This window comes from Balaenoptera acutorostrata, chromosome 4 (assembly GCF_949987535.1).
Source record: "Balaenoptera acutorostrata chromosome 4, mBalAcu1.1, whole genome shotgun sequence".
In the NCBI taxonomy this organism is placed as follows: Eukaryota; Metazoa; Chordata; class Mammalia; order Artiodactyla; family Balaenopteridae; genus Balaenoptera; species Balaenoptera acutorostrata.
This window is the reverse complement of record NC_080067.1, coordinates 12,916,502-12,941,505: the sequence shown is the minus strand read 5'-3', so window position 1 is coordinate 12,941,505 and position 25,004 is coordinate 12,916,502. Positions and strand designations below refer to the sequence as shown.

General features: G+C 42.9%; 2 protein-coding genes across 7 annotated transcripts; one reads left to right on the top strand and one right to left on the bottom strand.

Moving 5' to 3' along the window:
• The first annotated feature begins 52 nt into the window (after positions 1 to 52).
• ASTE1 (asteroid homolog 1) lies at positions 53 to 23,793 on the top strand. Of its 6 annotated transcripts, XM_057544878.1 has the most exons (7): positions 53 to 549; positions 1,159 to 1,330; positions 1,475 to 2,209; positions 2,564 to 2,797; positions 18,273 to 18,483; positions 20,248 to 20,437; positions 23,313 to 23,793. In XM_057544878.1, exons 3-7 carry the CDS (start codon positions 1,493 to 1,495, stop codon positions 23,635 to 23,637), a joined length of 1,677 nt encoding a protein of 558 aa, XP_057400861.1. In that variant the 5' UTR covers positions 53 to 549; positions 1,159 to 1,330; positions 1,475 to 1,492; the 3' UTR covers positions 23,638 to 23,793. The 6 variants fall into 6 exon arrangements, with proteins under 6 accessions (XP_057400861.1, XP_057400859.1, XP_057400858.1 ...); XM_057544876.1 differs by having other exon boundaries at positions 53 to 277; positions 1,475 to 2,797; XM_057544875.1 differs by having other exon boundaries at positions 53 to 364; positions 1,475 to 2,797.
• Positions 13,775 to 15,738, bottom strand: LOC130708063 (prostaglandin G/H synthase 2-like). The gene is given in 2 exon segments (XM_057544880.1): positions 13,775 to 15,394; positions 15,396 to 15,738. Coding segments are annotated over 2 exon segments (1,815 nt in total). The 5' UTR covers positions 15,624 to 15,738; the 3' UTR covers positions 13,775 to 13,807.
• Positions 23,794 to 25,004: the final 1,211 nt, after the last annotated feature.

The window sequence follows — 25,004 nt, the reverse complement described above, 5'->3', positions numbered from 1 at the left end:
CGCGGGGCACTCCGGGAAGTCGGGGAGGTGGCCCCTCGCGGGTCACCGAGGCGGAAGTGTGCGCTGACCAAGGTGGGCGGGGATAAGGAGGCTGGCCCAGCGGGCCTCGCTGCCCTAACCTAACAGCAGCCGTTCGGAGCGTGCTTTCCAGCCTTCCTGGGCGACCTCGCGCCAGGCCCGGGGGCACCTCACCCCTCCGCGCAGTCGGCGCCGCTAGCTTCCTGGAATCGGGCTCCCCGTGACGTCATACTCGGAGACTTCCGGTTCTGCTCAGGAGGTTGGGCTCACGTGCCGGGATCTCTGGTCTCCCCCGGCTCCTGTGGGCTTGTGGTGGAGTGGCTGGTCTTCTGGGAGGACGGAGCAGGTGGGCGCTGCCGCTGCGGGCCCGGGGGTCGCGGTTTGAAGGCCTGTATTTGAGGACTTGGAGCAAACCTTTTGCGCGCCCTCCTCCAGTCTAGCGCGCATTTGTTGAACATCTTCTGTAACTAGCTTCGGCTGAGTTGACGCGGTCTCTGCTCGCATTTGCTGTACAAGACAGACTTGAGAGAAGTAGGTACCCTACAGGGTAAGGTACTGAGACAGGGCCAAGCCTAGGGTGAAGTGAGTTGGGCAGTAAATGCAAGGGGAAGCCCCAAAACTCTGTGATCAAGATAAATAAATTTTAACACAGTATCTTTAAAAAATCAAAACTGATGAAAAAAAAATACATGCTTGACAAAACCTCACGATTTTAAATAAAGACAGTATCAGTAACCGTGCCATGCTGAGCCATATTGGACCCTGAGGCCAAAGGAGAAACCAGTAATACTTATCCTGTGACTTAGCCAGTTGGAGAAGGATATCTTCAGTTACTGGGACGTATATGCCAAGACAGATGAGAAGAGCCTCTGGTTAGCGTGAAACTGGAGAGTTCAGTTCCTCCAGGCTTGAAACTCAGAACTATGCTAATTAAGACGGGCCCATAAGCCAAGGCCTCAAAGAAATTCCCAGACTCTGATAATGAAAATAGAAAAACTGGATCCATATCATTGACCCTACACACTTTAGTTAACTGAACCCTAATGCTTTCTAATTTATTAATTATGTTATTGAGGTTATCATTTTTATAGCTTAGGATCTTTTACGCTGACCCCACAAAACAAATATTATGTGTTGTAGGATGGTGACTGTCTCAGTATCAAAGTCCGCAGAAGTTCTGTACGTCAGCAGCCTCCGTCCCTGTCCAAAGAGCAGACTCCATGAAGCCATTGAGTTTGTGCCTTGTAACATATGGGGAAAGCGAGAGAGAATGAAAAAGCACTCAGCTAGGTGGTATTGCCTGAGAATCTAGGTAAGGACTAAGATGCTGACACCTAATGTGTTCTATTTAAAGAGCTCTTCATAACATTTGCTGTTGATTTGATGGTGCTAGAAACAGTAGCTTGGTCCCCCATAAGCAACATCAATTAAAAATGTGTTCTCTTGTTTTAAACAGGCAATTCTTCAGATAGTCATGGGTATCCGAGGACTAATGAGTTTTGTGGAAGATCATAGTAATGAGTTCTTCACAGATTTGAAGTTGCGAGACACAAAAATTATCATTGACGGCTATGCCCTCTTCCACCGGCTTTGCTTCAGTTCAAACTTGGAGCTCCGGTATGGAGGGGACTATGATTCTTTTACAGATGTTGTAGAAAAATTCTTTGAATCACTTTCTGCTTGTAAAATCTGCCCATATGTTGTTTTAGATGGAGGATGTGACATCTCAGATAAAAAGCTTAACACTTTAAAGGATCGAGCTAGGGAGAAGATCCAGATGGCCCATTCCCTTTCTGTTGGCGGGGGTGGGTATGTGTGTCCCTTACTCATCCGGGAAGTATTCATACAGGTCCTGATCAAGCTGCGGGTACGTTTTGTCCAGTGCTTTTCGGAAGCAGATCGGGACATCATGACCCTTGCTAATCACTGGAATTGCCCCGTGTTATCGTCTGATAGTGACTTTTGCATTTTTGACCTGAAAAGTGGGTTTTGCCCATTGAATAGCTTTCAGTGGAGAAACGTGAACACTATCAAGGGTACACGAGACTGCTATATCCCTGCCAAGTGCTTTTCCCTTGATGCACTCTGCTGTCACTTCGGCAATATGAACAAAGTTCTGCTGCCTCTCTTCGCGGTGCTGTGTGGAAATGACCACGTTAATCTGCCCGTCGTGGAGACGTTCTTAAGTAAAGTATGTCTTCCTCTTGGGGCTCCCAGTTCTAAGGGGAGGAGACACCACCGGGTGCTGGGACTTCTGAATTGGTTGTCTCGTTTTGCCGACCCTACCGAAGCATTAGACAACGTTCTGAAACATCTCCCCGGAAAGAGTCGAGGAACCGTGAAGAAGCTTCTCTGTGGCTCCATGGGGGAGTACCTGCAGTCCCAGGGGAGGCTGCAGGACTTCTTCCAGCATGGTGCTTACGCCTGCCCAGACACCTGGAATCCGGGTTTACCGCCATGGGTGCTCGCGGCCTTGGCCAGAGGCCAGCTGTCCCCTTTCATCAGCGATGCTCTGGTGCTGAGACGGACCATTCTCCACACACAGGTAGAAAACATGCAGCGACCAAACGCCCACAGAATCTCTCTGCCCATCCGGCAAGTCATCTATGGGCTCCTTGTGAATACCCCTCCACATCCGGGAAATGTGACCTGGGATGCACTGCCTCCTCAGCCTCCAACTTTCAGCGAAGTGGAAAGGATTAATAAAAATATCAAAACATCAATTGTTGATGCAGTAGAACTGCCCAAGGATCATTCTGACTTAAGCAAATTGACTGAGGTAAGTGTTTGTAATACCACTGCAGTTTCTGTAAAGCATTTTACAGGTTACAAAGTGCTTTCATGTGTATTATCTCTCTTAACATAACAAACTGAGGTTGGTTGCTATATTGCCCCCATTTCATAGCTGATAAAACTAAGACTCAGCTAAATCCTTAGCCAGGGAATTATCCGTGCTAGGACTCAAACCTAGATCTTTTTAGCTCCAAATCTGCCATTTCCACTGTACTTCAGTAGCATGTGTTATCTTTGCGGTCATTACTACTACTCTGTTGTTAACTAACTATCAGTAGAATGGGGTTAGTGACTAAAAAAAAAGGAAAGGGAAAAAAATTCTGAGCTGCAGAAAAAAGAAAGCTTGCCTTTAGGCCTTGATCAAAGGCACAACTAACATCTCAGACTGCATTGGATTGCAATTAACAGGATTAATACTGATGCTTAGGCCTAATTTTTCATTTTTATTGATGAGGACTTTTTTTTTTAGACTTGAGATTTATGGCATCATGGTGATTTGCTTAGTTTGATACTGAAAACGTGACTCTTAGCCTAACTCAGTGTTGATTAAACCTGAGTAACAGACCAACCCCCTTTTCAAGGTAAAAGAAATTCTCATGGATCCCAGTGTTTACCTAGCTTTTTTATAATATTACATAAACATATTAAAAATTACAAAATAGATGTGAAGCTGCTTATGCGAACACAATTAAATTTACAAATTAAATGCAGATAAACTCACAATTCCAATTGCATTGGTTATTGGGGTTTTTTTAATTTTTGTTTTTAAATTTATTTATTTATTTTTGGCTACATTGCGTCTTTGTTGCTGCACGCAGGCTTTCTCTAGTTGCAGCGAGCGGGGGCTACTCCACTGCAGTGCATGGGCTTCTCATTGTGGTGGCTTCTCTTGTTGCGCAGCACGGGGTTTAGGCACGTGGCCTTCAGTACTTGTGGTACGCAGGCTCAGTAGTTGTGGCTCATGGGCTCTAGAGCGCAGGCTCAGTAGTTGCGGTGCACGGGCTTAGTTGCTCTGTGGCATGTGGGGTCTTCCCGGACCAGGGATTGAACCTGTGTCCCCTGCATTGGCAGGTGGATTCTTAACCACTGCGCCACTAGGGAAGTCCCGGTGGGGTTTTGGATCCAACTCAATATTCAGACTCAGGAGACTCTCTCAGGCCACTCAGGGTGCAACTCTGCTCCGGGATATAGGGCTGCGTAACAGCGTCCACGAAGGTTTGAATCAAGAGCGGGAGTCCTCCTAACGGTCTACACCATTGATTCTCCTGGGGGTGATTTTGCCCCCCCAGGAGACACTTGGCAGTGTCTGGAGACACTTTTGATTGGCAGTACTTGGGGAGGGCTGGCTGTTGGTACTGGCATATAGTCGGGAGAAGCCAAGTATGTTGCTAAACATCTTACAGTTGACAGGACAACACCCCCAGCCAAGAGTTATCCAGCCCAGAATGCCCACACAGGTGACCAGGAACTAGCCCTTTTAGCCTCCCCATTGGTGACAGCTCAGGCAGGAGGAACAAGATTCACATCAGTGGGTCCAGGAGCCTCCTTGGCAATGGGGAATGACTGCTGTTAGGAACAGGGTTTCTTTCTGGGGTGATGAAATGTTCTGGAATTAGAGGTGGTTGCACAGGCTTATAAATAAAACTACTTTAAAAGGGTGAATTTTATGACATGGGAATTATATCTCAATTAAAGAAGGAAAAAGTCCCACTGGCCTCCTTCCCCACGGGATCTACTCTTTCTTGTAACAATTCCATAGACATAGCTTCTGAGGTCCCTGCAAGGGACATGCCTGATTACAAGTCACTGCACTCAGAGAAGCCCCAAGATAGGGCGTCCCCATCTGGTTTGTACAGTTCATTTATTGTGTAAGTCTAGATACAATTTTACAGGAGTCATTCTTATCATGCTAAGTAGCACAGCTCACTAACTTCATCATATTTCCAGGTTTAAAGAACTGGAGAGTTGAGCATAGGTCAAATTCCAAACAGGAATTTATTAAAACTTTACCCACACCAGAAAAATTGAAATTACCAATGGTGTGGCTGTTAGCATAGCTGACGCTGTCCCGAGCCCTTACAGCTCTTCCTATCCTTTCACTGACCCTACCCAGGACTGTACTGTGCCGTCAGTCACTCCTCTGCATCAAGGGCTTTGTGGTTAATAGAGACTGTTTAATAATCATTACGACCAGGTGGCCTCTATGCTCTGTTAGTCCCCAAACAATGAAAACCTTTTCTGAGGTACTCACGGCGCCCATGAGACTGGCTAGCTACCCATTCATGAATCTTGACTTAGGAATGCACACCCTGTTTCCAAGCACCCCCCACCACAAGGTTAACTATAAATTGTCCCAGTGGCCCCGCAGCCATGCGCAGCGCAGTTGCATATGCTTCCGATGAATCGTTGTCCACCAGATCCCGATCCCACCCTGAGTACGTTACCCGCCGATAAACTGATCCAGTGACTGCATGGAGCCGCCTGCCTCGTTTTCCAGTCTCAGGATGCCTTCTCAGTTTGGTGGGCACTTCTCATTCCCTCCACCCTCCAACAGCAACATTCTGAAGGGTGTTTTGCTGAAATTACATTTCTCCTCACAACATAAATGGTGCTATGTTGGAGGGCTTTTTTTTTTTTTAACTTTTTTTATGGCTTTATTGAGAAGTGTCTTTAAGTGTGCATACTCTGATGAGTTTTGACGTACACTTACATCCATGACTCCATCCTACAATTAAGATAATGAATGTATCCATCAGCCCTAAACATTTCCTTTGCCTCTCTGCCCTTCATCCTTCCCTCAGTGTGTACACATAGCAAAGTGCACAGATAATTTACACCTTGTTGAGCTCTTACCGGCTCAGCAGTTCCATGTAAAGGGCACCCAGATGAAGACGCATTATCAGCACCCCCGCCTTCCCCTGTGTGGTTCCAGTCACTCCCTCCCTTACCCCTTGTACCCACTGTTCTGATCTCTAACAACCTTGAATACTTTGTTTTTACACTTTATAAATCGTCTGGCTTCTTTTATTCAACATGGTGTTCATGAGATTCATTCATATCACTGTGCATAGCTGTAGATCGTTCATTTCTCATTGTTGTGTATTCTTACCTTGTGGGAATGTACCACAATTGGTTGTTCCATTTTATAGCTGATGGGCATTTGTGCAGTTTGCAGTTTGGGCTATTATGAATGCTGCTATGAACATCCGAGTGCACAGCATTTAGTAAAACTACGGTCACATTTCTGTTGCACATATAACTAGGAGTGGAGTTGCTGGGACATAAGACACACGTATGTTCAGCTTAGAAGACACATTGCCAAGTGCTCTTGCACAGTGGTTTTACCAATAAATATTCTGACCAGCAGTTTATGAGAGTTCCTCTCACTTTATACCCTTGCCCTTACTTGGTATCTTCTATCCTTTTAAAAAATTTTAACTGTTCCCTTTTTTTTTTTATTTAAACAGATTTTTATTAGCTTTATTCTTTTTTTTTTGAATTTTATTTTATTTATTTTTTTATATGGCAGGTTCTTATTAGTTATCCATTTTATACATATTAGTATATATATGTCAATCCCAATTGCCCAATACATCACACCACCACCACCATCCCCTCACTGCTTTCCCCCCCTGGTGTCCATACGTTCTCTACATCTGTGTCTCAATTTCTGCCCTGCAAACCAGTTCATCTGTACCATTTTTCTAGATTCCACATATATGCATTAATATACGATATTTGTTTTTCTCTTTCTGACTTACTTCACTCTGTATGACAGTCTCCAGATTCATCCACATCTCTACAGATGACCCAATTTCGTTCCTTTTTATGGCTGAGTAATATTCCATAGTATGTATGTACCACATCTTCTTTATCCATTCATCTGTCGATGGGCATTTAGGTTGCTTCCATGACCTGGCTATTGTAAATAGTGCTAAAGTGAACATTGGGGTGCAAGTGTCTTTTTGAATTATGGTTTTCTCTGGGTATATGCCCAGTAGTGGGATTCTGGGGTCATATGGTAATTCTATTTTTAGTTTTTTAAGGAACCTCCATACTGTTCTCCATAGTGGCTGTATCAATTTACACCCCACCAACAGTGCAACAGAGTTCCCTTTTCTCCACACCCTCTCCAGCATTTGTTGTTTGTAGATTTTCTGATGATGCCCATTCTAACTGGTGTGAGGTGATGCCTCATTATAGTTTTGATTTGCATTTCTCTAATAGTTAGTGATGTTGAGCAGCTTTTCATGTGCTTCTTGGACATCTGTATGTCTTCTTTGGAGAAATGTCTATTTAGGTCTTCTGCCCATTTTTGGATTGGGTTGTTTCTTTCTTTAATATTGAGCTGCATGAGCTGTTTATACATATGGGAGATTAACCCTTTGTCTGTTGATTCGTTTGCAAATATTTTCTCCCATTCTGAGGGTTGTCTTTTCGTCTTGTGTATGGTTTCCTTTGCTGTGCAAAAGCTTTGAAGTTTCATTAGGTCCCATTTGTTTATTTTTGTTTTTATTTCCATTACTCTAGGAGGTGGATCAAGAAAGATCTTGCTGTGGTTTATATCAAAGAGTGTTCTTCCTATGTTTTCCTCTAAGAGTTTTATAGTGTCCAGTCTTACATTTAGGTCTCGAATCCATTTTGAGTTTATTTTTGTGTATGGTGTTAGGGAGTGTTCTAATTTCATTCTTTTACATGTAGCTGTCCAGTTTTCCCAGCACCACTTATTGAAGAGACTGTCTTCTCTCCATTGTATATCCTTGCCTCCTTTGTCATAGATTAGTTGACCATAGGTGCATGGGTTTATCTCTGGGCTTTCTATCCTGTTCCATTGATCTGTATTTCTGTTTTTGTGCCAGTACTGTATTGTCTTGATAACTGTAGCTTTGTAGTATAGTCTGAAGTCAGGGAGTCTGATTCCTCCAGCTCTGTTTTTTTCCCTCAAGACTGCTTTGACTATTCAGGGTCTTTTATGTCTCCATACAACTATTAACATTTTTTGTTCTAGTTCTGTAAAAAATGCCATTGGTAATTTGATAGGGATTGCATTGAATCTGTAGATTGCTTTGGGTAGTAGAGTCGTTTTCACAATATTGATTCTTCCAATCCAAGAACATGGTATATCTCTCCGTCTGTTGGTATCATCTTTAATTTCTTTCATCAGTGTCTTATAGTTTTCTGCATACAGGTCTTTTGTCTCCCTAGGTAGATTTATTCCTATGTATTTGATTCTTTTTGTTGCAATGGGAAATGGGAGTGTTCCCATAATTTCTCTTTCAGATATTTCATCATTAGTGTATAGGAATGAAAGAGATTTCTGTGCATTAATTTTGTATCCTGCTACTTTACCAAATTCATTGACTAGCTCTAGTAGTTTTCTGGTGGCATCTTTAGGATTCTCTATGTATAGTATCATGTCATCTGCAAACAGTGAGAGTTTTACTTTTTCTTTTCCAATTTGTATTCCTTTTATTTCTTTTTCTGCTCTGATTGCCAGGGCTAGGACTTCCAAAACTATGTTGAATAGTGGTGAGATTGGACATCCTTGTCTCGTTCCTGATCTTAGAGGAAATGCTTTCAGTTTTTCACCATTGAGAATGATGTTAGCTGTGGGTTTGTCGTATATGGCCTTTATTATGTTGAGGTAGGTTCCCTCTATGCCCACTTTCTGGAGAGTTTTTATCAGAAATGGGTGTTGAATTTTGTCAAAAGCTTTTTCTGCATCTATTGAGATGATCATATGGTTTTTATTCTTCAATTTGTTAATATGGTGTATCACATTGATTGATTTACGTATATTGAAGAATCCTTGCATCCCTGGGATAAATCCCACCTGATAATGGTGTGTGATCCTTTTAATGTGTTTTTGGATTCTGTTTGCTAGCATTTTGTTGAGGATTTTTGCATCTATATTCATCAGTGATATTGGTCTGTAATTTTATTTTTTTGAAGTATTTTTGTCTGATTTTGGTATCAGGGTGATGGTGGCCTCATAGAATGAGTTGGGAGTGTTCCTTCCTCTGCAATTTTTTGTAAGAGTTTGAGAAGGATGGGTGTTAGCTCTTCTCTAAATGTTTGATAGAATTCACTTGTGGAGCCATCTGATCCTGGACTTTGGTTTGTTGGAAGATTTTTAATCACAGTTTCAATTTCATTACTTGTGATTGCTCTGCTCATAATTTCTATTTCGTCCTGGTTCAGTCTTGGAAAGTTATACCTTTCTAAGAATTTGTCCATTTCTTCCAGGTTGTCCATTTTATTGGCATAGAGTTGCTTGTAGTCGTCTCTTAGGATGCTTTGTATTTCTGCGGTGTCTGTTGTAACTTCTCCGTTTTCATTTCTAATTTTATTGATTTGAGTCCTCTCCCTCTTTTTCTTGACGAGTCTGGCTAATGGTTTACCAATTTTGTTTATCTTCTCAAAGAACCACCTTTTAGTTTTATTGATCCTTACTATTGTTTTCTTTGTTTCTATTTCATTTATTTCTGCTCTGATCTTTATGATTTCTTTCCTTCTGCTAACTTTGGGTTTTGTTTGTTCTTCTTTCTCTAGTTCCTTTAGGTGTAACGTTAGATTGTTTACTTGAGATTTTTCTTGTTTCTTGAGGTAGGCTTGTATAGCTATAAACTTCCCTCTTAGAACTGCTTTTGCTGCATCCCATAGGTTTTGGATCATTGTGTTTTCATTGTCATTTGTCTCTAGGTATTTTTTGATTTCCTCTTTGATTTCTTCAGTGATCTCTTGGTTATTTAGTAGCGTATTGTTTAGCCTCCATGTGTTTGTCTTTTTTACGTTCTTTTTCCGGTAATTGATTTCTAATCTCATAGCGTTGTGGTCAGAAAAGATGCTTGATATGATTTCAGTTTTCTTAAATTTCCTGAGGCTTGATTTGTGACCCAAGATGTGATCTATCCTGGAGAATGTTCCGTGTGCACTTGAGAAGAAAGTGTAATCTGCTGTTTTTGGATGGAATGTCCTATAAATATCAGTTAAATCTATCTGGTCTATTGTGTCATTTAAAGCTTCTTTTTCCTTGTTAATTTTCTGTTTGGATGATCTGTCCATTGGTGTAAGTGAGGTGTTAAAGTCCCCCACTATTATTGTGTTACTATTTCCTGTATTATAGCTGTTAGCAGTTGCCTTATGTATTGAGGTGCTCCTGTGTTGGGTGCATATATATTTATAATTGTTTTATTTTCTTCTTGGATTGATCCCTTGATCATTATGTAGTGTCCTTCCTTGTCTCTTGTAACATTCTTTATTTTAAAGTCTATTTTATCTGATATGAGTATTGCTGCTCCAGCTTTCTTTTGATTTCCATTTGCATGGAATATCTTTTTCCATCCCCTCACTTTCAGTCTATATGTGTCCCTAGGTCTGAAGTGGGTCTCTTGTAGACAGCATATATATGGGTCTTGCTTTTGTATCCATTCAATGAGCCTGTGTCTTTTGGTTGGAGCATTTAATCCATTCACGTTGAAGGTAATTATCGATATGTATGTTCCTATGACCATTTTCTTTATTGTTTTGGGTTTGTTTTTGTAGGTCCTTTACTTCTTTTGTGTTTCCCACTTAGAGAAGTTCCTTTAGCATTTGTTGTAGAGCTGGTTTGGTGGTGCTGAATTCTCTTAGCTTTTGCTTGTCTGTAAAGCTTTTGATTTCTACATCGAATCTGAATGAGATCCTTGCTGGGTAGAGTAATCTTGGTTGTAGGTTCTTCCCTTTCATCACTTTAAGTGTATCATGTCTGGCTTGTAGAGTTTCTGCTGAGAAATCAGCTGTTAACCTTATGGGAGTTCCCTTGTATGTTATTTGTTGTTTTTCCCTTGCTGCTTTCAATAATTTTTCTTTGTCTTTAATTTTTGCCAATTTGATTACTATGTGTCTTGGTGTGTTTCTTCTTGAGTTTATCCTGTATGGGACTCTCTGCACTTCCTGGACTTGGGTGGCTATTTCCTTTCCCATGTTAGGGAAGTTTTCGACTATAATCTCTTCAAATATTTTCTCTGGTCCTTTCTCTCTCTCTTCTCCTTCTGGGACCCCTATAATACGAATGTTTTTGCGTTCCGTGTTGTCCCAGAGGTCTCTTAGGCTGTCTTCATTTCTTTCCGTTCTTTTTTGTTTATTCTGTTCTGCAGCAGTGAATTCCACCATTCTGTCTTCCAGGTCACTTATCCGTTCTTCTGCCTCAGTTATTCTGCTATTGATTCCTTCTAGGGTATTTTTCATTTCAGTTATTGTATTGTTCATCTCTGTTTGTTTATTCTTTAATTCTTCTAGGTCTTTGTTAAACATTTCTTGCATCTTCTCGATCTTTGCCTCCATTCTTATTCTGAGGTCCTGGATCATCTTCACTATCATTATTCTGAATTCTTTTTCTGGAAGGTTGCCTATCTCCACTTCATTTAGTTGTTTTTCTGGGGTTTTATCTTGTTCCTTCATCTGGTACATAGCCCTCTGCCTTTTCATCTTGTCTGTCTTTCTGTGAATGTGGGTTTTGTTCCACAGGCTGCAGGATTGTAGTTCTTTTTGCTTCTGCTGTCTTCCCTCTGGTGGATGAGGCTATCTAAGAGGCTTGTGCAAGTTTCCTGATGGGAGGGACTGGTGGTGGGTAGAGCTGGCTGTTGCTCAGGTGGGCAGAGCTCAGTAAAACTTTAATCAGCTTGTCTGCTGATGCGTGGGGCTGGGTTCCCTCTCTGTTGGTTGTTTGGCTTGAGGCGACCCAACACTGGAGCCTACCCGGGCTCTTTGGTGGGGCTAATGGCAGACTCTGGGAGGGCTTATGCCAAGGAGTACTTCCCAGAACTTCTGCTGCCAGTGTCCTTGTCCTCTCGTTGATCCACAGCCACCCCCCGCCTCTGCTGGAGACCCTCCTACACTAGCAGGTCGGTCTGGTTCAGTCTCCTGTGGGGTCACTGCTCCTTCCCCTTGGTCCCAATGCACACACTACTTTGTGTGTGCCCTCCAAGAGTGGAGTCTCTGTTACCCCCAGTCCTGTCAAAGTCCTGCAATCAAATCCCGCTAGCCTTCAAAGTTTTGATTCTCTAGGAATTCCTCCTCCCGTTTCCAGAACCCAAGGTTGGGAAACCTGACGTGGGGCTCAGAACCTTCACTCCAGTGGGTGGACTTCTGTGGTATAAGTGTTTGCCAGTCTGTGAGTCACCCACCCAGCAGTTATGGGATTTGATTTTATTGCGATTTCGCCCCTCCTACCATCTCATTGTGGCTTCTCCTTTGTCTTTGGATGTGGGGTATCTTTTTTGGTGAGTTCCAATGTCTTCCTGTCGATGATTGTTCAGCAGTTAGTTGTGATTCCGGTGCCCTCACAAGAGGGAGTGAGAACACGTCCTTCTACTTCACCCAGTTTTAGCTGTTCTTATGGTTGCCATCATTTTAGCCAATTTGGTGGGTGTTAGTTTGCATTTCTCTGATGACTTATTTGAACACCTTTGCATGTGTTCACTGGCCATTTGCATATTCTGTTAAGTTTCTTTTTTTTTTTTTATAGTTTACATAAATTAATTTAATCATACATTTGTCTGAGGCACCAAAACATTCAACACATATTCCAAATTCCCAGATTCAGTCATTCAGATATTAACAAATCAGGTTTTTAAAATCAAGTTAACAGTTTTTTATACAAGCCCTTCTACTATTGACTCTTTCTTAACAATAACATAAAACCTTAAAAGTTCCCCTGAGTTATTTCTCTTTAATGAAATTTTATTTTCTCCCTCTGCCTGAGGCATACTTTTTCAATTATTTACATAAATACTAATGTTATCTGTAATCAGTGCTTGATTTAAAAATATTAAAACCCACAGTTCTTTGCACGGAATGTCCCCCCAGAAAGTTATGGGTTAATGAATTAATGAAACATCCACAGGTCCTTCAAAAATGTACAAAATATCAGTCTTATAGCACATCCAGGCTAATGAGACACAACAGTCTCTGTGGGCTGGTGTATAGGTAAACCTTAAAGACAAATTCCAACTTTACATCTCAGTATACCAAAGTTGGATTCCTAAATAAATGTATTCACAAATCTTAAGCCAATTATTTATCTTGTATTAATAATTCAGAGGTAATCCCAAAAGGTACATTGATTCTGATATAATGCAGAAAAAAAAATCAATGCAGCCTTAAACCCAGTTTATAATAACCATCCTAAGAAGACATAAATAATAGTCTTCAATAAATTAAATTAATATACAGTACCAGAAAATGTCAGCTGACAATGAGATGTGGAAAAGAAGCATTGTCTTCCTGGGAACTATTCAGCAATTTAGTTTTGTTTTTAAGTGAGAATGGACATTCATTAGAATAGGAATAACTTTCTTACTGTTAAGAACCCCCTACAGTTCTAAGCTATTAGCCTCTATAAGGCTACTTTGGTTTTAAATTATTCACAAAGTTCTCTGCCTTCCACTTAAAATGAGTGTATACCTTCTTGTAAAGGTCTTCTGTAGTAGTCCTGAGCTGAGCTTTCTCTGAAAACCTGCATAAGTTCAGGTAAGAAAGTATAGAGTCCAAAGAAAGACAAACTCAGACCCTAAAACCAGGAAAACGAAATAGAAGTAAACTGATCAGAAAATGGTTAAAAGATCATAAAATGATCATTGAGTAGGTAGTTGCTTCTCACACATCATGGAAGACACCTTGGAAATATCGATAGCGTAGAAAGCAATGTGCAGCATTTTGTCATCTTGTAACAGCATTTAAATGTTCAAACATCTTAGCTTTTGTTCTTATTATAAGTTGAAATTCAAGTAAAAAGATGTCACACTCATTTCTCATTGGATTGTACAAAAGAATGAAAACTGTTTTCCCCCTTTAACTTGAAGACATCTTTAAAATCAACATGAAAATCTTCACAAGTATGACCCCTTTCTCCTTAACAGAGATGTTAAGTAACACAAGGAGTTTAACATAAATATTAAATAATTAAGTTAAAAGAAATAGTTCATATAAATAAATAAATATGATCGATCAGCTTCTACAGTTCAGTTGAACGTTCTTTTAGTAGTACTGTGGGGTTGATATCATCTAGTCCAGAGTGGGAAGAGCTTGCATTAATGGTGACTGTTTTGGTGAGCTGTGGATCTTGAACACTGAATGAGGTAAAAGGACAGCCTTTCACGTTATTGCAGATGAGAGACTGAATTGAGGCAGTGGTGATGATTTTAAAACCTACTTCTCCACCAAAAGTGCTAGGCTTCCAGTACTCAGGAGAACATATAGGATTACCCATAAGTCCTTTCAAGGAGAATGGTGCCCCAACTTCTACCATGGTCTCCCCAAAGATGGCGTCCGGTCGAGGTTTTTCTACCAGAAGAGCAGGGTACAGCTCCATGGCGTCAATGTCACCATAGAGCGCTTCTAACTCCGCAGCCATTTCCTTCTCTCCTGTAAGTTCTTCAAATGATGTATAAGGCTTCAGCAGAAAGCGTTTGCGGTACTCATTAAAAGACTGGTATTTCATCTCTCTGCTGTGGTCAATTGAAGCCTTTGATACTTTCTCTACTGCAACTGGAAGATTCCTGCCACCAGCAACCCTGCCAGCAATTTGCCTGGTGAATGATTCAACAAACTGAGTGAGGCCGTGTTCCAGTAGGAGGGAGTTGTTATAGATAAATTGCTGATAGTTGTAGTGTTGGCCATCAATCTGAAAGGTGTCAGGCAGAAGGGCATGCCAGTGGTAGAGTGTGTTAAACTCAGCAGCAATACGGTTTTGGTACTGGAATTGTTGGTTGAAAAGCAGCTCTGGGTCAAACTTCAGTTTGAAGTGATAGCCACTCAGGTGCTGTACATAGTCTTCAATCACAATCTTAATAGTTTCTCCTATCAGTATCAGCCTACTCGTCTGGAACAGCTGCTCATCGTCCCATTCTGGATGCTCATGTTTAAGCACATCACACACTCTGTTATGTTCCCGCAGCCAAATTGTGGCGTACATCATCAGACCAGGCACCAGACCAAAGACTTCCTGCCCCACAGCAAACCGCAGGTGTTCAGGAACATGAGGGGGGTAGATCATCTCGACCTGAGTATCTTTGACTGTGGGAGGATACATCTCGCCACCAATTATCTGATATTTCATTTTTCCATCCTTGAAAAGGCGCAGTTTATGCTGTCTCTCCAAAGATTCACCATAAACATGATTTAAGTCCACCCCGTGGCTCTGTCCCGTGGTGAAAGCTGGTCCTCGCTTATGATCTGTCTTGAAAAACTGATGGGTGAAGTGCTGGGCAAAGGATGCAAACATCATATTTGTGCCCTGGGGATCAGGGATGAACTTTCTTCTTAGAAGTACTTTTTCCACAACTTCTTTTGAATCAGGAAGCTCTTTCCTCCCTTTCACACCCATGGGCGTTGGGCAGTCATCAGGCACAGGAGGAAGAACTCTGGTGTAATAGGACAGGTTAGAAAAGGCTTCCCAGCTTTTATAGCTGTAGTGCACATTATAAGTTGGCGGGCTCTCAATCAGATGTGATCTCGATATCAACACGTATCTCATAATCATATTCTGCAGGAAGGGAATGTTATTGACAATGTTCCAGAGTCCCTTGAAGTGCGTTAAGTATGTAGTGCACTGTGTTTGGAGTGGGTTTCAGGAATAATTTTATTCTTGTCAGAAATTCAGGTGTGGTACAGTTTTCACCATAGAATCCTGTTCGGGTACAGTCACATTTATACTTGTCAAATCCTATGCTCATACATACACCTCGATTCTGGCATGGACTGGAGCAGCAAGGGTTTGCTGCACCGCAGAGCGCCAGGGCGGCGCAGAGCAGCAGCACGCGGACGAGCATCTCGGCTGCGGGAGGGGCGCGGGATCGGCGGAGGCGTTGCGCTGTGTGAGTCCCGCCTGTCCAGCTGGAGGAGGCGCGGTGCGGAGTTCCTGAGCGTCCTCTGACGGTTGCTGCGAGTCGTTTGACAACTCTGTTAAGTTTCTATTCAAAGTCTTTTGCCCATTTTCCTGTTTTTTGGTTTATTTCTATATACAGGTCCTTTGTCAAATAACATTGTGGGAGCATACTGTGGGTTGTCTTTTCACTCAAGTATGTTTTGCTGAACAAAAGTTCTTAATACACTCTAATCTAAAATTTTATTATTTATGCCTGTCACTTTTGTGACCTACTTAAGAAATTATTGCCTGCTCCAAGGTCATGAAAAATATTTTTGCCTTTTACACTTAGATCTGAAATCTATCTAGAATTGATTTGTTTGTGTGTGTGGTGTGACATAGGGGTCAGGGCACTTTTCCCCCACATGAAAATCCAATTGAGTCAATGAGTACAGCAGGTGGATTATACTCCGGGCTCAGTGGAGGTGACAAGTGTTCTCATCACGTACTTGTATTCAAAGTGGGGTGAGATTTTAGTTCAGTGTCCGTGTAGTGACATCATTTGGCTTTCCCTTGGCACCATCAATTCTGCATTTTAGCTCAGTGTTGTTAGCTCTAATTAGCCCGTGATAATTCTAAAGGGAATCAGGTGCAAATATGATTCCAAAGGTGTGCAGGTACAAGTATGGAGACTTTGTGATAATATCTTCATTTTGTATGCTTACCATGATGTGACAGTAATACTTCATCTGCTCTGTGCCAGCTCTTGTAATAGAAACTTTATACAACCTCTCATTTATTTCCCACAGTAACCACGTAGGGTAGAGTTTCCATTTTGGCTGTGTCACTTGCAGTGGACAGAGCACCATTCAGGTTAACCCGTGAGAGGCTAACCGTAAGGAGAGATGGAAGGGATCATTCTTGGGGAGTAAGTCAGTGCCAAGCCCAGCCTCTCTCCAGGTGCCTCTGCCTCTGAGGCAGCTTCTTCTGCAGACTTGTCACATGGGATGAACCCTGACTAGATCTAAGGGCTGTGAGCAGAGTAGTCCCCCTTGGGGAAGGGAACAAGGACTAGTGGGTTCCATGAAACATCTGTGTGACTCATTCTAGTGCCCATTTTACAGATGATCAGACCTGACTGTAGAAAAGCTCAGAAACTCGCTCAAGGCTGCAGAGTTAGTGAGGGCAGAACCTCTCTGAAGTCAAAGCCCAGACTCTGCTTGGTTCATAGAAGTTGTAACTTGGCTAGAGATTTCAATAATTTAAGCATTATATGTCAGAAAAGAATTCATGTATTTTCTTAGCTTTGCATGGTAGGTCTTTCTATCAGTTTAGATTATGAGGAATATATTTAAATTTAAGTAGTTAATGCTACTTCCCATAGGGGTGATTGACTGTACTGTAAACCACTTTGCATATTTCTAATTTTTAAATTTTTATCACAGTATCAAATTATTAAAACCAGTACCTATAAATCATTGTATTAAAGTTGTCATACATTGATGATGAACCTATTTTGTCAGTTACAACGTGTTTTACTTCAAGTTAACATCTCTGTTTTCAGCTGTCAACACACTTACTTACTGACTAGGTGTTAGGTGCCAAGAAACGTGCCAGACTGTCTCATCCGTCCAGGAAATTGAGAAGGAAATCTTTTCTGGGTGTGTGCAGAAACCAGTAATGCAGACTAGTTTTTTTCCTTTTAGAGTTTGATTGTGAAGTCGCCCAGAGGTGCTCTTTTAATAGTCCTAATTTCCTTATCTGTAAAAGTGTGTGACCCTCAAGGTCCCTTATGGTTCTTAAACTTAAGATTCACAGTAAATCAACTATACTTCAATTTTTAAAACAATGGAATAAAAATCAACAAAGAAAAAAAGATTCATTAAGGCAAAATTATGTCTACCAGAAGCCCGAAGCCCTCATAGCTGTTTACTTCCTTTTGTTTGAAGCCTGGAGTGAAAGTTGGTGTGGTATGTTAGTACAAGGACAATGCGGGCAGCCCTTAAATATTCCTATTTGCTGAAATATACCTGCCAGTAGAAGCGGCCACCCTGGGACAATCCCCGTGTGGGAGAAAACAGACAATAAGACATTCAGCTGGGTTGGGACACGAGGCAGGACCCAGACAAGCAGAAGGCTGCGTGGGATGCTGCAGAGGGTGCATGTGGCCGAAGTCTGCCTTCCGGAGGTGATTGGTGATGGCATCACAGAGGAGGGGGGCCTGAACAGTCACTGGCAGGTAAGGCTAGGGTTGAGTATAGATCTTTGTTTCTTAAAGCAGAAGAGTTAAAATGCAGATTCCTGGGCTCCCCTCATTTACTGAATCAGTTTAAGGGGTGGGGCCTGAGGATTGTTTTAACAAGCTTCCCAGGTGACAGGCACACTGCAGATGCCCAACAGCCTGCGTGGGGGATGGACTGACGCGAGCAAGGGCTGTGCAGCGGGAAGAGACAGCACGTCCAGCCAGTCACTGTATTTATTATGCCCCTTATGAAGCTTCTGATTTTGAGTGTGGCTGATTTTTTTCCACAGGAAAATAAGAAACTGACCTAGAGAATGAAAAAAAAAGACATTCTCCAAAGTAACTTACAGAATGTTTGGTGTATATTTTCAGCTCTCCTTGGCTAGACGGCAGATACTTCTGTTAGAAACGCTGAAAGTGAAACAGAGCATCCTGGACCCAATCCCTGCTGCGTTGAAGTTGCCCATCGCCGTCAGCTGCTACTGGGTGCAGCACACGGAGGCCAAGGCCAAGCTGCATCATCTGCAGGCCTTACTGCTGGGGATGCTGATGGGACCCTTGCATGCCATGATCAACAGCCCTGGTAGGTATCTGGAAGTCCCAGGAGTATGTTACTTGCATGTAATCAAACATTTAAACAAACAAACAAAAATTCTCGGATTATTTACTTCCATCAGTTATATCAGAACTTCGAAGTGGGGCACCAGAATGTCACTCATTCCTTGTCGATCTTTCTGAGTGCTCTGTGTACCAGGTCAGTGCTGGAGGGCTTGACCTCAAGGGCACAGCATTGAAGATGCGCTGATGCTGCCTCACCACCCTGTCCTGTGGCACCTGACGCTCAGTCTGTAAAGCGTGACCATGATGTACATTTTGTGCTCCGTGTTCCCCGTCCTTCTCTTCAGTGCAGCAGCAGCATCTCCCCTGGAGACTTAAGTAAACTTGCCCATTGGTGAAACTTAAGAATACCTACAATTACTGTAAACATTCATGCTTGTGCTGTTTTGTGTTGTTTTTTTTTTAATTTCTTTTTTCTCCACTGTAAGTTTCAGTTAGTATATGAGTTGTGATGGTCGAAATGGTAACTTCTCTTTCTATTAGAGAAATACACTTTGAGGCAGTTTCAGCTTTATTTAAACATCAGGTGAAATAAATGTTGATGCATTGGACCACTTCAATCCTCTAATGGGATTATTCTCTTTACAAAATTATGAATGCTTTATCCAAACATGTATAATAGTTGTCACACTCTAGAACAGTACTAACGTGATGGCTACTAGCCACAGGTGGCTATTTAAAATTAAAACTTCAGCTTCTCAATGCACTTGCCACATTGCAAGTGCCCAGTAGCCACAGGTGGCTAGAGGCTGCTGGACTGGACAGCACAGATGTAGAACGTTCCCGTCACTGCAGAAAGTTCTGGACAGCACTGCTCTGGCATTTACTGTTTAAAATAAGTTCATGAAAGGGTGAGCCGGCATAGACTCCAGGACACCCCAAAGTGGGAGAGCAGCTGTCAGAAGGGACTGTTGCACAGCAAGTTAAGTTCCGGCCCACTGCTGGTTAGGACACAAGTTTAGGGTGTTTCCTCTCATTGAACATAAATATAGTTTAAGAAAATTCTCAGAGCACCAGTCTATTAAGTCTTTACCTGAGTCCAACAGAAGGGGCATGTCAAGGGTCTGTTTCTTTTCTTTTAGGAATGTGGACCCCACACCCAGGCAGGCTCAGTGCCTTGCTGCTTGCTCATTGGTAAAAGGTGGGCCTCCTTTTCCTTCCTTCCAGGTTGGTCCGGAAGGCAGGCTGCACGTGGAGCCGGGACCAGGCAGGTTTCCCGGGGTGGTTGCTGCATGTCCTCCACCACTGAGGAGGTGGCTGATTTGCCCCATTCTCTATGAGTCATACTCTTATTCTCTTCCCATACAACAGAAGGTAAAGCGTGTTTTGAACACACGGCTGTTTCTTTAAGGAAATGTAGTGAAATAGAACAGTAAAGAGAAGGGAATTTTTCATAGAGAGAGATTTAGGGTTTGGAGAGTTGAGATGCAGATGTGTTTAAAGTCAGGTAGTAGATTAAAGGAAGAGATACTATTGTAAGGAAAAAGATAAAGAATTTGGGGTTGAATAAAGTTAGGTTGTCACTAAAAGTGCATCTCAGTATAAATATTTCAGTTTATACATTGAAAGGCTTTTACATTGACATGAAAATAGAAAAGAGCCAAAAAAGAAAAGCATTTTGGTTATTCAGTTTTTTTCTTTATGGAATTTGAAGTTTTATATATGGAGAAAATTACAAGACGATACAGTGTTTTTGGAAATACTGCCCTTGGGTTGTGTCTTTATCTAGATGAGGAAGCTCTGCAGGGCCGTGGTGCTGAGATGCTGTATGAAGAGCTGCAGAGAGTAAAGGCACAGCCGGGCCCGAGGCTGGACTTAGACACAGCTCACGTCTTCTGTCAGTGGCAGTGCTGCCTGCAGATGGGGCTGTATCTCAACCAACTGCTGTCCGTGCCTCTCCCAGAGCCAGACCTAACTCGGTAAGCACCCCGGGAAACTAGTGCAGGTGGCTGCATGTAGAAGTAAATACTTCAGTTTACATTTAACGCAAAGAAGTTTTTTTTAAAAAAATCAAACTTAGTATATATAACTGGTCTTGGATCACTGTTATAGCTGAAGAGCTGTAATATTAAATTTTTTAAATATTAAATTACTTCCATATTTCCAAAGAAAGTTTCCATGATTTTTTAAAGTTTTCCAAATTTAAAAAAAAATCTGTTCCTTAAAATAAAAATGAGAGGCAGTTGTTGGTAGATTATAGCTCTTTCCCTCATTTCTTTCAGGTCTTTATTCAAATATCACGTTATAAAGGCTTTTTCTGATCATCTTACTGAAATATTATTCTCTGCTTCCAATTTCTCTAGTCCTATTACTCTTCTGTATTTTTGTATTGATAATTGCATTTCTTACCACTCAGCATATTGTTTACTCATTCATTCAGATATTAAATGCTTACTCTGTGCTAGGGTGTAGTGAGCAAAACATTTAAAAAGTCTGTGCTCTCACAGAGCTTTTATTTTAGTGAGGTGACTATTAGATGCTTATGTGGATTTTTTTAATTTGGGGCTTTTGTTTTGCCAGGCAAGTGTGAAGAAGGGAGAGACAGCCTGTATGCCAGAAGTGGTTTAACGTTTGACTATGGAGTGTAAGCTGCGTAAGCAGGAAAGGATAGCAGTAGGGGGTGAGCCAGTAAAAAGGGTGGTAGGATCAATGGATTGGACATCAGGGTGATTATCCGTTCAAGGGAGTGAGTGAGGAAGATAAAAGGGAGATGGTTAGAAAATGGAGTTGAGATTACATATGTGCTTTGTCTCTCCACTTGAAGATAAGCTCTGGGTGTGTGCTGGGACTTGCCTGTTTTGTTTACTGTTGTAGCCCCAGTGCCTAGCATAAAGTACTCAAATACTTGTTGAATTAATGAGTGCTATACGGAGGCCTATCATATATGCTGGTGTGACTTGAAATGTTTCAAGTTGAAAGCTTCCTAGCAGTACATAGTGTTGTTAATGTTACTGAACGCAAGTCTGTGTGTCTGACGCAGTGAGGCCAAACAGTACCAAAACATTGGAGTTTGGAGCACAGAAAGGTTTATTGCAGGGCCCTGCAAGGAGATGGGTGGCTCATGCCTTAAAAACCCCAACTCCCCGAGAGCTTTCAGCAAAGCCCTTTTATAGGAAAGGTGAGGGAGGCACATGGTTAGTTGTTGCAGACTTCCTGGTGTCAGATCCTTTGTTCTTGAGGTCAGGTCACCATGTTCCTATAAACCTCTAACAAAGCAAACGTTATCCTTGCTTCTAAAGAGAAAGGGAAAGGGAGGCATTTAATTCTGTCTCCATGCCTCCTTGTGGCTTTTAACACTTAACAAATCCCAGAAGCGAAGTGACATCATTACGCTTCATTTTACCTGATCAAAGTCCCAAGGATCGACTCTCGCCCTCCTAGGTCCAGGCCCTGGCTAAGAGGAGGGGGTCCCTGTGGGGGCTGGTTACCCTGCCCCGGAGCGTTCGTTGGTCCGGCACCCAGTCTGGGTCCTCCTGCCAGTGCCCAGGCCCGACGGGAGAGGCAGATCTCAGCTGGCGGCGCCCTCAGGGCCTGGCCCCAGACCCTGCCCAGCCGGCATCACTGAGGGAGCCAGGCGCCCAGGACCCCGCCGGCCCTCAAACTGGCCCCCAGTTCCCCCAGCTCACCCGCTGGCCCCAAGGCCAGCGGGCCTAGGACTCAGGGAGAAGGCTGTGATCCACCTCTCACTGCACTCGCTGTCCCAGCATGGCTGCGAGCTGACTGCTCCTGGAGGGGGACCGCTGTCCCGGCTGCCGGTCCTGGCTGAGGACTGCGTGCCCACCCCGCCCCCTGTACTGAGCGCGGCGCCCCCCCGCGGCCCTCGCCACCCACACGTCGGCCCGCCGGGCCTGCCAGCTGGACACTCGGCAGCACTAGGGCCTCAGCTGCCCCGAGGCCCCCCGCCGGCTCCTTGGGAGCCGCCTCCGCACGCAAGTTCCCAGGAACGAGCCGCAGCCACAGGGTGGCGTGGCGTCGCGAGCTGAACCGGTGCTGCAACCTCGGGCGGCCACGCAAACCTGCCAGCCTGGCCCCCTGAGCATGCCCGGCCCCTATTACATTCCTACACCCTAGACCTCTACCAAATAAGATTGATTGGCGTCTGACCTATGGATTCTTTATTCCTTTCCTTTACTAATTTTGGTCATCCTTGACTGGATCCTCTCTAGTGACCATGGATCCCTATAAAACAAGACAGCGGAAACAGTTCCCTCAATAGTGATTTCAGCAGGAGAGTTGTTCCTGCATCTCAGCATCACCAAGGCTCTTTAAATGATGATTTTACACTGAGTAAATGATGGTTCTCCATCAGTTGCTAAGGTACCAGTCAGTCAACCCTGGCAGTAAGTTAATATGTTAAATCTGTGGCTTCCAGTTCATCCCAGCTTACATTTGTGGAGTTGGTTTTTAATCCAAGTGAATGAATGACCTCGCAAATGATAAGATTAAATTTTCTCATATTTCAACAAACTGCCTGTTTGTCCTATCAGAGGCATTTTTAACTCCTTGTCTTTGAAGTGTTAAGAGGCCTGCTCAACTTTGGGCTAGCTGGAGAACCAGCAAGCATGCATCATTTAATTTGTTGATAAAAAGTTCTAAGTATCATTAGCCAAGAAGTAATCTCTGTAACAATTCAGTTCCTTTTTTCAAGAAACAGATTATTCTTGAGTAACCTTAATAATGATTTTATAGAAGCAGCGCTCTCAGTGTTTGATGCGTCTGTTGAAGCCACGTTAGTGAGTTGTCCCAGTGCAGGAACCTCTGCTGTAATGACACCCTCTTCTCTCCCCTGAGCAGACTGTACAGCGGGAGCCTGGTGCACGGGCTGTGCCGACAGCTGCTGACGTCGGCCTCGGTGGAGAGCCTCCTGCACGTGTGTCCTGAGGCCCAGCAACTCTATGAGCATATGTTCAGTGCCACTAGGTCGTGTGCCCCTGCTGAACTAGGCCTACCAAAGGGTAAATCAAAAAAAAGAAGGCAAAAGAAACGCGGTACCCCCCGGTCAGAGAACAGAGTGGGGACCACCTTGAACGCTAGGAGTTGGCATGAGGGAGGCAATCGGTTTGAGCTGTTGATGGTGGGGACCTTGGAGGAGCACATGGAGGCCCCAGAGCTCGAATAAACTCAGTTGCAACCAGGTTAGGATTCTTACTGAAAATATGTATTACCTCCCTTGAAATGATTGACTTTTTTTTTAGAATTAAATCTGTTAAAGGATAAACATTGCAGTATTTTGAATTCCAAAGTACTTTGTATTCTGCTTTTAATAAATACGTGGTTTAAGTAAACTTTTGTACTTTTTCAATACGTGAAAACATGTTTGCACTTGCCATGTTCCACTTTAGTAAGTTAATAATAGTCTATAACCTTCAAATTGTGGCAATTCAGCCAAGCTCTTTTCAAAAAGAACAGAAGTCCTACGTCAGTTCCTATAAGCTGAAGCTGGGTTATCATCATTTAACACAACTTTTTTACAACTGTCTCCTCTTCATTCTTTATTATGAAAGGTCTGGGCCCCGGAAGATAGACGTGAGGAAGCCAGACAGAAAAGGAGACCTTTAAGTACTTTGTCAAGGAGCCCATGGCAGGGCTGATGAGCATTTTAGATGTGCTCCAATTTTTATTTTACTTATTTTTTTTTATTTTTATTTTTTTTTTAGTTTATTCATTTTGGGCTTCGTTGGGTCTTCATTGCTGCACATGGCCTTTCTCTAGTTGCGGTGAGCAGGAGCTACTCTTCGTTGTGGTACGCGGGCTTCTTATCGCGGTGACTTCTCTTGTTGTGGAGCACGGGCTCTAGGTGCATGGGCTTCAGTAGTTGTGGCACACGGGCTCAGTAGTTGTGGCATGCAGGTTCCAGAGCGCAGGCTCAGTAGTTGTGACGCACAGGCTTAGTTGCTCCATGGCATGTGGGATCTTCCTGGACCAGGGCTCGAACCCGTGTCCCCTGAATTGGCAGGCAGATTCTTAACCACTGCGCCACAAAGGAAGCCCTATGTGCTCCAGTTTTTAGAACAGGAATTGAAACTGTAATGGTCCCAACAAAAGAAGAAACAGCATCCCATTAATGGGATGTGCAATTAATGGCATAACCATCATTTTTAAATGGAATATATCAGATATGCATTTCATAGATTATTTCTTTTTTTTTTTTTCAGTCTGCCTCAGGCTTTTATTTTTTATTTATTTATTTATTTATTTTTAATTTTTTTTTAAACATCTTTATTGAAGTATAATTGCTTCACAGTGGTGTGTTCACCACTTTATAACAAAGTGAATCAGCTACACATATACACACGTTCCCATATCTCCTCCCTCCCGCATCTCCCTCCCTCCCACCCTCCCCATCCCACCCCCCCAGGCGGTCACAAAGCACCGAGCTGATCTCCCTATGCTATGTGGCTGCTTCCTACTAGCTATCTATTTTACATTTGGTAGTGTATATATGTCCATGCCACTCTCTCACCCTGTCAAATCTCACCCCTCCCC

Excerpts from the sequence above, each read along its gene's own strand:
- ASTE1 (XM_057544876.1), top strand. The coding sequence starts at position 1,493 with ATGGGTATCCGAGGACTAATGAGTTTTGTGGAAGATCATAGTAATGAG. Across the intron at positions 2,798-18,272 it reads ACTTAAGCAAATTGACTGAG|CTCTCCTTGGCTAGACGGCA; the intron begins GTAAGTGTTTGT and ends GTATATTTTCAG. Across the intron at positions 18,484-20,247 it reads TGCCATGATCAACAGCCCTG|ATGAGGAAGCTCTGCAGGGC; the intron begins GTAGGTATCTGG and ends GTCTTTATCTAG.